Raw genomic sequence first — 16,126 nt, 5'->3', positions numbered from 1 at the left:
TTTTATAATTTTTATCGTCTTTTACTGCAATTATTTTTATATTTTCTAAAAAAGAAAAAAAATTTGCTTTACTCTTGTTGACCTTTGTATGTGTATTTTGTTCTGGCCTTTTTGCTTTCTGTGTTTGGCGTGATTGCTAATGTCTATTTTTATTATTCTCTGAGTTTATGCTTTTGCTTTGTCTATCAAAGCACTTTGTAAACAACTGTTTTTAAAGGTGCTATATAAATAAAGTTATTATAATGATTATTATTATTATTATTACAGTGATGTCAACACAAGTACATGGTGGGATGACGCTGCACGTGGTTATTATTGGTTATTATTGGTTATTGGTGGTTATTATTATAACAACAGCACATGGCAACTAATGCAAAGATGTCAACAAATGCACATGTTGGCATCGATGATTAGAATAAGGTGTGGAAAATAAACATCACATTCAGAAAGGGAGGTGAACACTGGACTCCCTCATGAAAATCTGGGGTTTGTTGGACCAATCCACCGTGACTCCCACTCACCAAAAGCACTGTCAAAGCAGCAGTACTTTTCCGAATTTGAAATGAGAATGGGCTGAAATATTGTGTAGTTATATTGCCTGGACGTTCTGTAAAAGGCACGATCATGGCTAATTCAAAGGAGAACAACAGCAGCTGTAAATGTCTGAAAATTGGGAAAAAAATGACATGCAGGAGCATCTCCAAGCAGAGGATGAGATAATTCCCCATAAATAGGGAAATAATTCTTACTGCAATGCTAATGCAATATAATTTTTTTATAAAGCATTGTAGATGTACGTGTCACATGCCATACTAGAGGCAGATGCTGTTGTGTTAACCCTTTGAAACCATAACAAATTAGCTTTATGTCTTTGAAAAATGGGAAGAAGGCAATGAGCAACTTATAAAAGCTGCATTTTACCTTTTTTTCATGTTTTTGAGTCCTCAAAACACCTGTGAAAGGCAACTGAATGCAGCAAAACAAAATCCAAGTGTCAGTGTTGCTGTTTTTTTGCCACTAAGTCCCTCCTACTAACAAGCAGCTCTATAGCACCATCTATGTATAAAAAGAACTCAAACACCTTTGTTAAACTCAGGTGATAGTCACTGTGTTATTAACTTTGTCAAACCAAAGAAACAGTGAAAAGTCCCAGACAAACACTAGAAAAATCTGACTTCTCCACTCCTGAATATTTACAATGTTTTTTATTTTCTCTACCTGCAGGACAGCATGAAAAGTCTTCTGTCTTACATTGTTTCATACTACCTCAGACACTTTGATGAGGTAAGTGTATTATACTTTCTCCCATACTTTAACTTTCTCTTCTTTCTTTTTGCACATTGCTTTTTTTGTATGCTCTCCTATCAGAGCTGCGAGGCCCGATAAAGGAAATTATAGATTGTAAAGTTCAGGGGCGTATTCTCAAAGCCTCTGACAATACTCTGAGTTTCAACTTTAGACTAAACATGTTTTAGCATAGAGTCCTAGTTTAGGAGAGATTTAGGAAAATTCTTAGAGCAGCTCTGAGCAGGAAGGGACAGAAACCTTTATATTAGTGAGGAGGTGTGGTCCACCATGTTGCTAGGTATGATGCATTCTTTTCACAGGTGTGACTGGTCACAGACAACATGTCCTTTTGTGAGCCTGCCCTGAACCCTACCCAGTGGAAATGAAATGAACTGAGTCATCATAGTAGACTGTGAAAGCGCTGTTTGTCTTGATCACACTGTGTTGTACCTTTGAATCACAGCAGACTCAGGGTAAACATATTTTTTAAAAATATCAATTATTTAAACTGACGGGGGGGGGGGGGCTATTAACATTAAAAACATACACATACATATATAATAACATAAAAGCAGGTGGGTAAATAGAGAATAAATATCCTCTGTGCCACAGATGCACTGTAGCATTTTTCCAGAGGCCAAATATCTTTTTCCTGGCATTATAGTGTTATTGCATTGAGTGGAAAATGTGAGTGCATATTTAGTAAGATCAATCACAAACATTCTCCCTGCACCTCTAATCATCATCCAATCTGTGGCATCACATAAACTCACTGTCATTCAGCATATGGAGAATATTTCTCCAACCTCTTTGTCCTTTAACCATTTTCTCCTCTGCTGAAGAAATTCTTAAAAAGTCCTCCTCATTCCTCCTAATGGTTTTTCACCTTAGGGGCTCTCTTAATGGCTAAACTGGTTTATCAATAACTTTAATCTCCTTTACCAGGATCTAGTCTTAACTTTAAAGGGAAATTCTTAGAATTTTCTTAGCATTTAATCACTGAAGCAACTCTTTGTACAAGGAAACTTTGTGAATACAGCCCCAGATTTATTAGTTGCCAGTAAATCAAAAACAATGTATGCGGTGTTTCTTAAACAGAATAACATTTATGAGTAAATGCCCCAAATGTTCATGTCACAATATTAATATGCGTGTGTGTATCTTTCTGTCTGTCTGTCCGTGCCCAGGACGCTGGTAGAGAGACGTGTGTGTACCCTCTCCCTGAGCCTCATGACCTGTTCCAGGCTTCACAGATGAAGTTTGAAGACTTTCAGAAAGACCTGGCTCGACTCAGGAAGGACCTGCGAGGTAACACACACGCGTGCACACACACACACACACACACACACACACACACACACACACACACACACACACACACACACACACACAGTATCCAGTCTAAGGATAGGTATGATTGGGAGATTTTATCGATACCAGTAGTTATCTATGCTGTCATTGATACCACTGTCTGTAATTTGGTACAGAAATTGAAGTGACATGATGTGTAAAGCTGTGAAAAATAAAATAGATATAAGTTATTTCATTTTTGCCATATTCTGAGCAACTCTATGTCTTGAACGACTTCTTATGTGACACTGGCTATTCAGATTTCCTTTGACAAACTATTTCCACAAACTGACATGAGCTGCAAGGATTCTCCCATCCTGCATGACAAATCATGGAGCTATTACTTTTGCTAAACCTACCTCCACAAACTGAGTGAACTACAAGGTTTCTCTTCAATATAACTTCTCATGGCAATCCTCAGTTTCCTTTGAGTGAAAAAAACAACAGTCCTTGTAAATTAATGTTTATTGTTATTTGGGCAGCTTAAATTTCATACTTATACATGTTCTGCAACTTCTCTGGTGATAACATTCCAAGAAGCATGGTGAGGGATGTTCAAAACATTAACAGCTTTATTTCTATTGCAGCCATCACATTAGCCGTCATTATTTCCAATCCAAGGACACGTAGGCATATTATGGAGCGAGTCTCTTGTACGTGGGAGCAGCCACGTTTGAGGGATTTCTGGGAGGTGATAGTTCACGATTTCATAGAGAAATTGTGGATTCAAAACCTCCAGATGATCTGCTCAACTTTTGAAGAGTTATGCGATGCAATAACATCTCTTGTAGCTCCTGCTGCATCATGAGGGAGACAGTTCCTATTGACAAGCACATAGCGATACCATCATGTGACCTAGAAAAGACAAAAGTGTTTTCATTGCAAATAGGTTTTTGCAAATGACCTGAAATAACACCTCATCCAAGCATAAAAACTTTTTTGCAATAAATAAATAAATAAATACTTTTTTTTTTTCAAAATTGCCGTGTTCCCAACAGCCGTATTTTATATAGGGCATAATGAGGGTTAATGGAAACCCGCCTACTGAAAAAAGCCTATTTTACTTTCACCGTCTAACCTGCTTGGTACCTAAGTACTAACCATACTGTTATATCTGTCTGCTTGTATTTTACATGAAATATGCTTTTGGCTCGACTGTAATTTGTGTCTGTGTCTTTTAATCAGCGTGTACTTCAGAAGTGGAGAAGGTGTGCAAGGTTTCAGACGAGGACAACCTACAGCCTTTTAAAGACAAGATGGAGGAGTTCCTGGCACAAGGTGACTGACAAAACTCTACTGTCCTGAGGAATTACTGTCAGTTTAAACACGTGTACTGACTGATATGTCAAGTGCCAGATTCAGTGCCAATGGAGGAAACTGTGTCCTTTATGTAGCAAGACAGAAAGTGAGGTTAAGGAGGTTCATGTTCCACCACAAACTTGCAATTAATATTTGCTTCTTTTTTTTAAAATCCTAAGCACAATTTTAATCCTCAGGGCCCGCCTTTATATCACACGCATTTGTATCGCTCTGCCCACAAAATGTGCTTTTAAAAATCAAGCTTTAAAAAAGTATTTTACATAGTATATTTTTTCTACTTTCGTTGAGTTTTTTTAACCAACATCAGTCCTAATCATAAATATAAAATATTCATTCATTTTCAGAACTTTAACCCTTTTTTGCCATGATGCCACAATGTTTTTAAATGAAAAATAAAAACAAAAAAAATAAATTATTTTTTAATATACTACATGCAAAGTAGAGTTTTTTTAAGGTCACAGTCTAGGATATGTCAATAATTAGCAGCAACATTGATTGTGACAGAGCACCTAGTGGAAATAGCACGTATTTTCTCCATATACCAAATATGATGTTTACATATACATGTTTTTTTATGCTTTGATGGCTGTGGGATCAAAAATTGCAGTTTGAATGGGTTTCAATGATGCAGTTTTTGCACTTAACATGTTAATGTAAGGATTTAGTTTCCACTGTGTATTTTAGACTTACTGTAGCAGCTGAGCTGGAAATTCACAGATTAAACAAAATTACACAATCTTACCAAAATGTATTCCATATGCATGAACGCAGCCAAAATATGAAGAATGAAAAGCGCGAAATAGTCCCTAAGGGTTAAACTAACTACAACCAAGTGCTTTAGTTGCAGAAACTTAACCCAAAGTACCCTCTCAGTTTTCTTGTTTTTGTATTGACCTCTTGCATTCTTCTTTCTTTTTTAGCTAAAAGTGAACTGGAAACGTTGGAGGCTCAACTCAGCAGCACCCACAAACTGTAAGAAACACACTGAATACCATACCTGCAGCCTGTATCTGTCTCCATCACAGAGAGCACTGTGTTTGTACTGGTCAGTTAGAGCTCTGATTCTCTACCTGAACCCAACAGAGTCCAACCCACAGCAGCCACACGGATGCTGAAATTACTGACCCTGATACCCGGGGGTCTCTGACTATATATATATATATAAGTCCAAATGGACAAATGTCAAATGAATAAAATGATGAATTGATGACATTATCCAAAAGCTCACCCTTGCTGTGACAACATACTGTTCTGCAAAAACACTTCTCTGGCCATCATAGTTTAACAAAGAGGCCTGGGACACGATTGCATCTTTGTACTTTGACCTGAGAAGATTTATGACCAGTACCTAACCAGTAACTTTGTAGTAAAACATGTAAGACAAAGATAACAGAGAAACTCAGCTCTAATTGGCCAAAGGGTGAACAGTTTCCTGTTCACAGTGCAGCTCTGTGGCAATCTTCTCATCACTCATCTAAATGAATCCTTCCTGTTAGGGCTGGTACAGACTAGAGGATTTTCAAATCTTAACTGATTATTTTAACGTGGGAGATCACTGACATAAGGACAGAATTAAAAATCATTTAATCAGTCATAACAGATTGTCAGAACGCACACACTAGATGATTCAGCCAGATCGTGAGACCACACACTTGCCGTTTGTAGTTAAGATTTCACAGTTGTGATCCAACAGAATTGGGATCTCATAGAATCTCGCGTGATCAAACATGACTTTAGAAGAAAAACAAATATGGAGGAGGATCGCCACTGTCAGCTGGCTGCAGTTTTGTACACCTTGTTTTGCAGCGAAAAACAAAACAGAAAAAAGTTATGGATCAAGTCATGGCTGAGAAGATGGAGTGAGCGTGGATTAGACTTTTTGCAGTGTGAGTTAGAGGTGAGTGGCTGGCTCGGGAGACAGAAGTCCTGTTGTTGCCCACCATGTTTTTTGTACGCAATATCCGTTTGGTGACGCTTCCTGGTCTCCTCGCTCTCATTGACTATTGCAGGTGTCTGATCAGTATTCTGTTGGAGCCAACAATCATAAATATCAAACATATTTGACATTTCTGATTCGAGATCAGAGGAGCTCGGACACAGTCGGTAACATTAAGATTAGGTAGATAACCCGTCACACTTACACTAAGTTACTTGGGCAGATAATCAGTTCCGACCAGGCAGAATTAGGATGCTCATTGCTCATAACCTTGTTTTCATGTGTTTGAAAAAAATCAAGCCAGTTTTCTCAGGTTTCAAAAGGCCAAATGAAAATGATTACAGATACATTTTTAGTGTTTTGAGAGGAATACCTTTTTGGTGGACCTGTGGCTGCAACAGATGGTTGATTTTAGGACTTACGTAAATCTCACATTAAAGATTGGAAACCACAAGTTTATCTTTAACTCTGCATTTTAAACATGTCTTTATGTAAAATCTTATTTAAAAACTAAATTAACCATCATAGTTTGTTCGTTATTGCTGATTGCATGAAAGTCTCACATTTTGACATATTTCCATGTCACATTTCCCCCATTTGATGGCATAGACTCGATAAAAAAAATACCCTAATAATATCCAAAGAGCCGACTAAACATTGCGGCTATTCATTCCTGTGCATGCAAATGTATTTCTTTATGAAAAATCTTAATCTGGAAAATACTCAGTAACTCCAGCTGTCAGATAGATGACATGGACTAAAAGATATACTGTAAATCAGCATTAAATGGAAATATAAGTTCCAAAAAAATGTGCTTAAGTGCAGTACTACTTATCTATATCCACCTCTCTGTAATTAGTGTATTTTAGAACCATATCTGCAGTGGTGGCTGCTTGCCCACTTCAGTTCCATCGCTTTACTAGGACACCCTTGAAAATGAGATCTTACAGGGTTGTTCCTAATAAAGAATCTCCAAATAGATTTGAATGTTTTGGCTCCAGTAAGAGTTAAATATGCTTGCAAGTATAAACTCAGATTCCAGCCTCAAAAGTCTTTTCAGGTGTGTTTGGGACATGACAGAGGTGACACATTTCCACAGTCAGTAAAAATCATGGCTGTAAGGCTGTCAATGGTTCAAGTTGTGATGTGTCCATTCAGGTTCCTGGAGCTCACCGTGTTCTTCTCAGTGAAGGCCAAGGCAGGAGAGAAAGAGACTTCACCCAACACCTTCTTCTGCATCTGGCACGAGTTCTCCTCTGACTTTAAGGACCAGTGGAAAAAGGAGAACAAAGTAATTCTGAAGGAGAGGTACGGCAACACACGCTGCTCTACAACCTGCTCTTTGCTCTGTCTGTCTTTCAAAATTTAAATTAAAGTAGAACGTTTAAGATGTCTGAGATATACAGCTTCTTTAGGACCATTGGTGGAACTTTTCAGAGATGGTTCTTGCAGATACATATGGACTGCATTAATGTTGTTTTTCTGCAGGCTAAAAGCAGCAGAGGAGTGTTTCCGACAGGCCAAGGAGAAGGCCTCCTACAGCGTCAAACCCAAACACGCCTCTGGCATTGTAAGTTCATCTGTCATCTTCAGTTTTGTTATCACTCTGTTTAGAAAAAGTGCTTGTATACATGGGGCAGCCTCTAGCTCACCTGCTAGAGTGGCCTTTGCAGAGGCTCGGGTTCGATTCCAGCCTGTAGTCCTTTGCTGTATGTCATTCCCCCTCTCTCTCCCACATTGCCTGTCATTCCACAGCTGTCCTATCCATAAAGGGAAAAATCCCCAAAAAAATCTTAAAAAAGAGAAAGTTTTGATAAGTCTTTCAATGTATTTTTAGCATGCAGAACCTTTGGGGTTATTCTGGGGAATATTCTGGAGTGTAACCATCATTGTTCTGGATTGTTGCAATAATAATATATGTACATTTGCATAAAGCAAGCATGTTTGTACACTCCCATATTGGTAAGAGTACAAAAACTTCAAAGACAACCTTTTAAGGTACATTTAGAACAGATACAAAATGTGTGATTAATCACGGGTTAACTATGGACAATCTTGCCATTAATCGCGATTAAATATTTTAATTGATTGATTGATTGAAAATATTCTAAATATAGTGTACTCTATGTATATAATGTAGTGGCTATGGTAGCATATGACGCTTGAAATTCCAGTAAAAAGTTTCTGCCCTTGTTAATACTTCTCTAATATGCAGACTTGCAGGGTAGGAGCACCAGTTGCCAACTTTAGCCTACAGAGTACCTCATATGGCCTGGAAACAAAGCAGTGCTGTGTTTTATTATTATTTTTTTAAATGTGTTTGATCAATTGATAGAGTAAAACAGATCTTCATTTTAAGTTTACTACTCTTGTTTCTACTACTTCTAGAAAGATGATGGACACTTAAGATAGTGCACCTAACCTCTATGATCCCATCTCCTCTCCACAGAAAGCCAAGCTTGGCATGAAGATTTGAGTCAGTGGACTTGGAATGCTTGTTTTCCTGACTTTGGGCACCAGCAGCGAGTCATAGAAAAAAACTATGTGAAGAAGAAAGAGGAGAAAAAGGAGGCGATGTGCAGCTGAGCCGACTCTGGACGTCTTGTTTCATTGATTTACTTCTTCCACTTGAATCCGTTCTGCGTGCTCTGTCAGCTTGATGCCTTATGTTGCTCTTCTGTCTGATAACTGAATCCAACACAGTCATGGATGGATGCTGCTGCACGGCTATCAGGCACCTGGAATCATGCATTGTTGGGATTACCACAGCTCAGAAACAATGCAGTATACATCAGCTAGAATAATAACATACTGTCTGTACAGTCCACATGTCTTTATTTATAGAGAAAACAGGTGTCTCACTGATTAAGATTTCTTAGTGGAATGGTTAAGATAAACAGTTCCTCACAAACCATGTTATAAATAGCACCAACAATGATTAAAATCTTTAGGATCATAACTTCACACTGCGAAGCTTTGAGATCCACTAGAAGTGAGAGCTTGTTTTTGTGAAAACAGCTTGGGAACAGTGGAACAGCACAAGGCTCAGAAGGATGTAAGGCTGCAAGGCAAAGCTCAGCAGGTACAGGAGCAGTCTTCATCTGCAATAACACTGATGGAACCGAGCATAAATATGCACTTGACTGTGTCTTTACATTACACTTGTATGTTAAATTGAGGCAACACACTTTTGATTTTACTTTTCTATTTAACATACTTTCAAAAATGATTGTTTTATGTACATCATCATGGAACATTAGTAATAAACTTGATAGATAATTCTTGGCCAACATAATGTCACAGAAATAGGTGAAATAACAGCCTGTTCTCATTCTGAACTTGTAGAATACCGCCGCTTTGACAATGCTTTTGGCATAAGATCACAATGCTAAAAGCCACATCCAGCCGCTGGATGGCTTCAGGTGAGAACAAAGACGGACAGATGTGGTTGTGGTGATATTCAGCCCGTTCTCACTCCAAACTCGTCAAATATTTCTGCTCTTTTGTGCTTTCAGTGTTTGAGCGTGGCGCCGAAAGCCACCTTTCGTGTACAACCAGAATGCGGCTGGACAGCGTCTGATGAGAATGTGCTTGGACAGAACAGGTGGCGTTATTACACACCAGGGGATGGCCAGTTGGCACTAGTTGCGTCCACATGCAACGTGCATGGGTGGCGTCACTTGAGAACACGGCCAGATGGAACAACTGTCCAGAGTTTGCTCCCTATGTGGATGTGTGGGTTTTTTTCCCCACATCTTACTATGCGCCTCTTTGCCTAAAGCTAAAAGCTAACCATCTGTGACTTTGTTGCCTAATCCTAACCATCGTGACAGTCGCGTTGGTGCAGTTGTGTTAACATAAGATCTGTGCGGCATCATCCAACCACGGTAACAGCATCCCGGAACATAAACAGCTGACGCAGAAGAATACCTAAAAAGTCATAAGTAGACACAGAAGGTCACTGGCAGAGCAGCACCATGTGACGAGTTGGGATGAGGACGTGTTATTTTATGCTGGCGGATGGCACCTGTTGCATCCAGAATGGCATCAGGTTGAAATGTCGTAATATAAGGAGCATGAGGGCGCCTATAGGGCGGGCAGGAAAGGTGGTGGATGGGTATTACAAACCCCAGACTTTCATGTGGGAGTCTGGTGTTTGCTTCTCGTTTGAATGTGATCTTTTTTTCTACACCTTATCATGTGCCTCCTTCCCTAATCCTAACCATCTGTGCCAGCTTGTGTATTTGTTGACATCTCAGTGTTGGTTATCATGTGCCTGTGTTGTCCAAATATAACCAAATGCAGCGTCATCCCAACATGTGCTTGTGTTGACATCACTGCAGCAGCATTCCGGGATGTAAAAGATGCAGAATGATGCCTAGAGTGTAATGTGTAGACACAGAGATCCACTGCAAAGTGGCAACATGTGACGAGTTAGAATGAGAATGGACTAGAACAATCAAAAGTGGGCATTACAGTAGCATATATCTCAATTGCCATGATACTGACGCATGTTAAATTGTCAAATGAAGTCCTAATAATTAGCTGCTCCCCAAGATATTAGGTCAGCATCAGATAACAGCATGATGTTTATTACTGTTTTTTTGGCTGTCACATTTTGAAAAACTAAACATTTCTGCACACATTTTTATTACTAAAATCTATTTTAGAAGATTTTGCAGCTTTGGTGAAATCATGACGGTAAAAGGTTTAAGTATTTTTTCTTTGGAGCTTGACCTGGGAGTGTGATACAATCCCAGCAAATCCACAGAGCCGGGCCTCAGCAGCAACTGAAGTGAGAGAGGACGAGAGTGACTGTTAGTGTGACACATTGATGAGCAGCACTTGTAGACACTCGCTGATATCTGGTTATGTTGTGCGACTATTACTGAAAACTTCAAAATACTATGTTGAAAAGTGACACAAATCTTGATTATCCCAGACAACAGCCATGAACTAACACATCCTTTTAAATTCAGTTGTCCGCCTCACCTCGATTTCACTACCCGCCACATAGACTTTTACAAACTACCACAATGCTGTTTTTGATTCAACATCCTGATTGTCCAATCAGATTTAGCCTCTCGGTAGAAAATCAGTCTCAGTATTTGTTTGTACAGCAGTGTTGATGTGCAGGAGAAGAATGTCACTGTAAACTTACATGTGTAATTTTAATGTATCTTCAATGATATGCCATATCATATCAGATATACCATAGAAAGTGTGTGTGTGAGTGTGTGTGTGTGTGTGTGTGTGTGTGCGGGCGCGCATGCGTTTGTGTGTATGACTGTTCTCATCCACTGGCTGATTACATCTCTGTGGTTGAAAGCTGTGATGAAGGATGTGTATAGTGCATTACAGCTATTGAATTTTGTTGCAGAATTAATGACTTTATCAATGTAAGGTAATAAATTGTTCAACAAAAAAAGTACAGTCAGACATGTTTTGTGTTTCTTTCATTGATGTCCTTCTATGCTGGCCAGCATGATACTGGACTCAACTGGAACTTGACCGAGTTTGGACAGTTTCATGTGCAATAAATGTTCATGTGTAAACATATGTATGAGGAGGATGCATGGGGTCTGGGAGCGGTGTAATTTATGTAAAATAAAGAGAATGAATTCTGCATTAGTATGTTTTTATGCAGTATTTCATTTTGAAGCAGTTAGGGATGTGACTAAGGCCATCTTTAGATGGGAATGGTCCTGCTCGTGTATGTTGATGAAGGTTCTCAGTCACCCAGGTCATAGTATCCATGAGTGCTATTTCTTTTGCAACTTAACTTGTTTCAGCTCATGGAAGACGTTTTACCTCTCATCCAAGAAGCTTCTTCGGTCCTAACAAACTGGAAGGGAGTTATAGGCATTAAACCCTGTGTAGAGCCTCATTCCTACTGCACAAAAAAACTGCTAGCACCCACTAACAACTGGCTTTTAGTGCAATGAGAATACATACGATTGGCATTGACACCCGAGTCACATGACTCTACAGTAGACACGGGTTTTTATCATCTCCGGCTCTGATCGGCATTGATGGTAATACAACACCCGGGTTACCATACGTTTCCTCCTAAGCAGCCAAAACACTGATCCAAAAACACCTGCATCGAGTTTGCCAATTGTTTTTATTCATGAAAGCAGGACAAGTACATCATTTTCAAGTAATTACAAATAACAGACATTTTCCTTTACAATTACCCCCCACCCCCCAAAAAAAGAAAGAAAGAAGAAAGAAGAAAAAAAACAAAAGGGAAAACAAAAAAAGAGACGTGTTAGTGAATTATACAGTGTTGGAGTAAATTGACTAATTATAGATTACAGTTTTCATAGGCACCAGAGTGCAACAAGTTTGAAAGGGAAACTAAATAAGCAAGAGATATTTAAAAAGAAGAAACAACTGAAAAGTTTTCACAGACCTCTGATCCTGCTACCATCTACTGTTTACCTGTTCTCCTAACTGTCTGTGACGTCACATGGACACGCCAACAAAATAACACCTAACACACACACCCCAGCTGACAGAAAGCCAGACTTACTCTCCAGCGGTGAGTTCAGTGGCGGTGGGAATTGAGTAAATCGCTCATATTTAGCAGGTTAACCCACATTTTAAAAAAAACGTGCAGATACTAATTTTGATGGGAAAGGGGTACAGGTCTGTGCTACAGTCATTATATTCACATGTGGACTCTGTGTTTCAGAATCATTAAGGCCAACTGTGAGTCGTTGACCTACACAGCATTCATGTGGGTTGCTGGGGCTAGATGTACCCATCTTAAAATCTGAAAAAAAGAATGCATATGCATATTTCTGTCTGTGGGTTTACAGTTTTAGTCGTGAGTTTACACAGAGTTTCATGTATCTGGCTCCTGGTGTATCCATATAACCTCCATTTGAGCCTTTCTTTCATCTGTCTTTATGAGACAGTTAGTTGTGTTCCTGGGATTTACCTTCTATTGTCTGAGATAAATGTCAGTCAACCACAGCCCCTGCCACTAATATCAAACCCCTCGTGTTTTTACCACCTTTAATAGAAAAAAATACCCATGAATTCTGGATAAATAATGACTTTTTTTTGTCCAAAGGATACATCTGACTGAGCAACCATGTCAAACAGAGCATCCAGTTGTGACATTTTGAACATTTGCAAGTAGAAATGTTGCCATCGTCCTTTTCTGCAACCACAGATATGTTACATCTTTATGTTTTATATGTACCATATCAGCATTTCCAGATTGAAGCATTATATGAGCTGACTTTGTCATCAAAATGCGGAATGGATGGTGGATGACATGACATGTATGTGAGCCGCCTGCCAAACTGCAGACCACTGTTCAAGACCAGCAAACAAAAAATGGTGGTTCTAGCTTGTCCGTGCTGTTTTTCCAGCCAGGAGACATGGGTGTTTTGTAGCGACCCAATGCTGTGTTTCCATCAGGGATACAGCCATGAAAAGCTATTGTTTTTTACTGAGACATTTCTGCTTTTCAGCTGTGATTGTGCCTCTCAAATTGGATATTTAATCTAAAAATGTAATCATTACCTAATGATAACCATATGGTTTTGTACCTAAACCAAACGACATGTTTGCCACCACAGTTTTGAATCGTTAAGTTTCAATCTGTCTGCTACATAATAATGTCCAAATAATAAAAATAATAAGCTTTATTGTAATGTATCCATGGTTTGCAGATATATAGCTATAGAAATGTAGATACCCCGCTCCCGGTTTGATATGCATCTGCACAGGCGCCATATTGGGGAGGTCAAGATCTGCCAGTACACATGTATTTATGTGTAGAGATGCAGATTTCCCTTCAAAATCGACTGTAACTCAATGAACTGATTTTCATACTTGTTATGATATAAACGTGTATAAGTGAACATGATAATGGTTACTTCAGATGAGGTGAGGTGAGGTGAGGTGAGGTGAGGTGAGGTGAGGTGAGGTGAGGTGAGGTGAGGTGAGATGAGATGAGATGAGATGAGATGAGATGAGATGAGATGAGATGAGATGAGATGAGATGAGATGAGATGAGATGAGATGAGATGAGATATATAAACTTTATTGTCCCTGGAGGAAAATTTGTCTTGGGCAAAAATGCCACTCAAAAACTGCAATCACAGCTCACTCAAGACAGCAATGCATATCAACAGACACAATGGAGAAACTGAAAAAACAACAAACAAACAAAAAACTTGTTTGAATTTATTTCAGTTACTGGAGGCAATCTAATCACCTCTATGACAAAACAGTAATCTTCTGAATTGCCACAACACTGGGACATGCATGCTCAGACTTTTGAATGAACAACATTCAGTGATGGAGTGTAACACAGTACATTTATTCAAGTACAGTACTCTAGTATGATTTTGAGGTACTGGCACTTGAGTGTTTGAATTCTCTGCCACTTTAAATTTCATACAAGTTCATTTAATTCAAGTTCATACTTCCACTACAGCGTTAGCCTTCTGGAAAAATTCAACACTTACATGGATGTTTTACTGTAAAAAATACAGAGATAAGTGTAACAATGCAAAATTACCATGCTGATGCCCAGCAGGGCTGAGATTCTGTGGCTTGTTAATGTGGCAGGGAAGTTCTGCTAACTTAATCAGTCAGGATAGAAAGAAAAGGAAAAAGACTATACAGAATGTTCCTTGTTGCTGTATATTTCCAACTGGTTGCTGCACTCTCTGAGAACTTTCCCTTCTCATTAGTGGCTCTACACAATCATTAGCTGATCACAATCTATGAGCCCGATTCTAGGAATGCAAAAATGAAAACATGAACATGACCACCAGTCAGTGATGTTGAGATTAGCACAGCGAGGGCACTGAAGGACTTAGACACAGTAGAAAGTTCAGTAATCTCTGATAAAAACATTATCTTTATCATTTATCAGAAGTGCCTGTGAGTGTGATTTTCAACTGTGATTTAGGTATGAAAAAAACTGATGACACATGTTGTCTTTGAAATTGATTCAAGGGCTTCCAGACATTTTTAAAACTTTTCCATGATTTTTCAAGGAGTCATAATAACATATCCCTTTTGGAAAAGCATGCACTTCATTGTGTCTGAAGCACAACACACACACACACACACGCACACACACACACACACACACCATACACATACACACACACACACACATACACACAGAGTCCTGCTTGCCAAAACAAAAACTGCCACACTACGTCACTTTTACATGTAACCTGTCCCAAAGGGGAAGCAGGTGTTAGATATGGAAAATGATAACTGTGTGTGTTTTCCATTGTATCAAGCAACAGATAAATTGCTTGAGTTGCTTTGCCACACTTGACATATCATGTCCTTAAGCGTGACTATTGTGCATTGAAATCATGATGCTGAAACGCTTTTAACAATTTTTAATAATTCCATGACTTTTCTAGGCCTGGAAAATGAGACTTTTCCAGGTTTTCCATGACCGGGGGAACCCTGCAATTCACAACTGGTGAATGTTTTGGGATTGTTGTTTTTTTCCCAATGTTGCTTACTGTTTAACAGTATGACACTTAGAGGATAATCACATGGCACATACTGACCATCAATAACAAATGTATTACAAATGTATTATAAGTATCTCATTGTTATTGTCCAGTATCTTTATAACTTTCAGGGTGCACTGCTTTTTAACGTTCAAAGAGGTAACACATGTTGCTGCTATGTGGCACTTTCATGTCACAAATAGTGCATCTTTTTTATCTACAGTAATGTAGGCTATGTAATGTAAACACCTGCAGTAGCATGCCTGGTGCAGATGACCATATTAAGGAATCTGGCACACTCAATGGGGCTGCCCCCTGAAAGTCAGAAATTTGAATCATCATTCAGAGACCCCTAAGGCGACTGAGACTGCTTTAAGTTGAGAAGTCAGTTTTGGTTTTTTTGTTTGTTTGTTTGTTTGTTTTTGTTTTTGTTTTGCTTGTCAGTGTCCTGTGCAGTGAATTATGGGGACATTCTGGTCCCCAAATTTCAGGCAGCAGCAGACACAATGCAGCAGCATAGAGGAAGAGAGAAATAACATTATCGTCTCTCTTCTGCTTAGAAGTGGTGAATTTACAGCTCATAGCACAGTTAGCATACACAAAAAACCCCACAAATCACTGATATGCATATTGAACAACCGAATCTGATTCGACTGACATAATTCTGTTTTGGGTACAGTCCTACTTGTCATACTGTAAAGTCAAGAAAACAGTTGAAAACTGTATT

General features: G+C 38.9%; 1 protein-coding gene across 1 annotated transcript in view; it reads left to right on the top strand.

The window, feature by feature from the left end:
• The window catches only part of fmn2b (formin 2b), a 35,385-nt gene extending 23,867 nt beyond the window's left edge, over positions 1–11,518 (top strand). The window contains exons 14-20 of the mRNA XM_088069892.1: positions 1,225–1,284; positions 2,475–2,595; positions 3,823–3,915; positions 4,878–4,929; positions 7,052–7,201; positions 7,382–7,463; positions 8,343–11,518. Coding sequence (XP_087926018.1) covers positions 1,225–1,284; positions 2,475–2,595; positions 3,823–3,915; positions 4,878–4,929; positions 7,052–7,201; positions 7,382–7,463; positions 8,343–8,369 — 585 coding nt within the window. The 3' untranslated portion in view covers positions 8,370–11,518. The remainder of the gene's footprint in view (positions 1–1,224; positions 1,285–2,474; positions 2,596–3,822; positions 3,916–4,877; positions 4,930–7,051; positions 7,202–7,381; positions 7,464–8,342) is intronic.
• Positions 11,519–16,126: the final 4,608 nt, after the last annotated feature.

The sequence above is a fragment of the Plectropomus leopardus genome, chromosome 19, assembly GCF_026936395.1.
Source record: "Plectropomus leopardus strain MGB_pleo_1.0 chromosome 19, ASM2693639v1, whole genome shotgun sequence".
Taxonomy (NCBI): domain Eukaryota; kingdom Metazoa; phylum Chordata; class Actinopteri; order Perciformes; family Serranidae; genus Plectropomus; species Plectropomus leopardus.
This window is presented reverse-complemented; position numbering and strand designations above follow the sequence as displayed.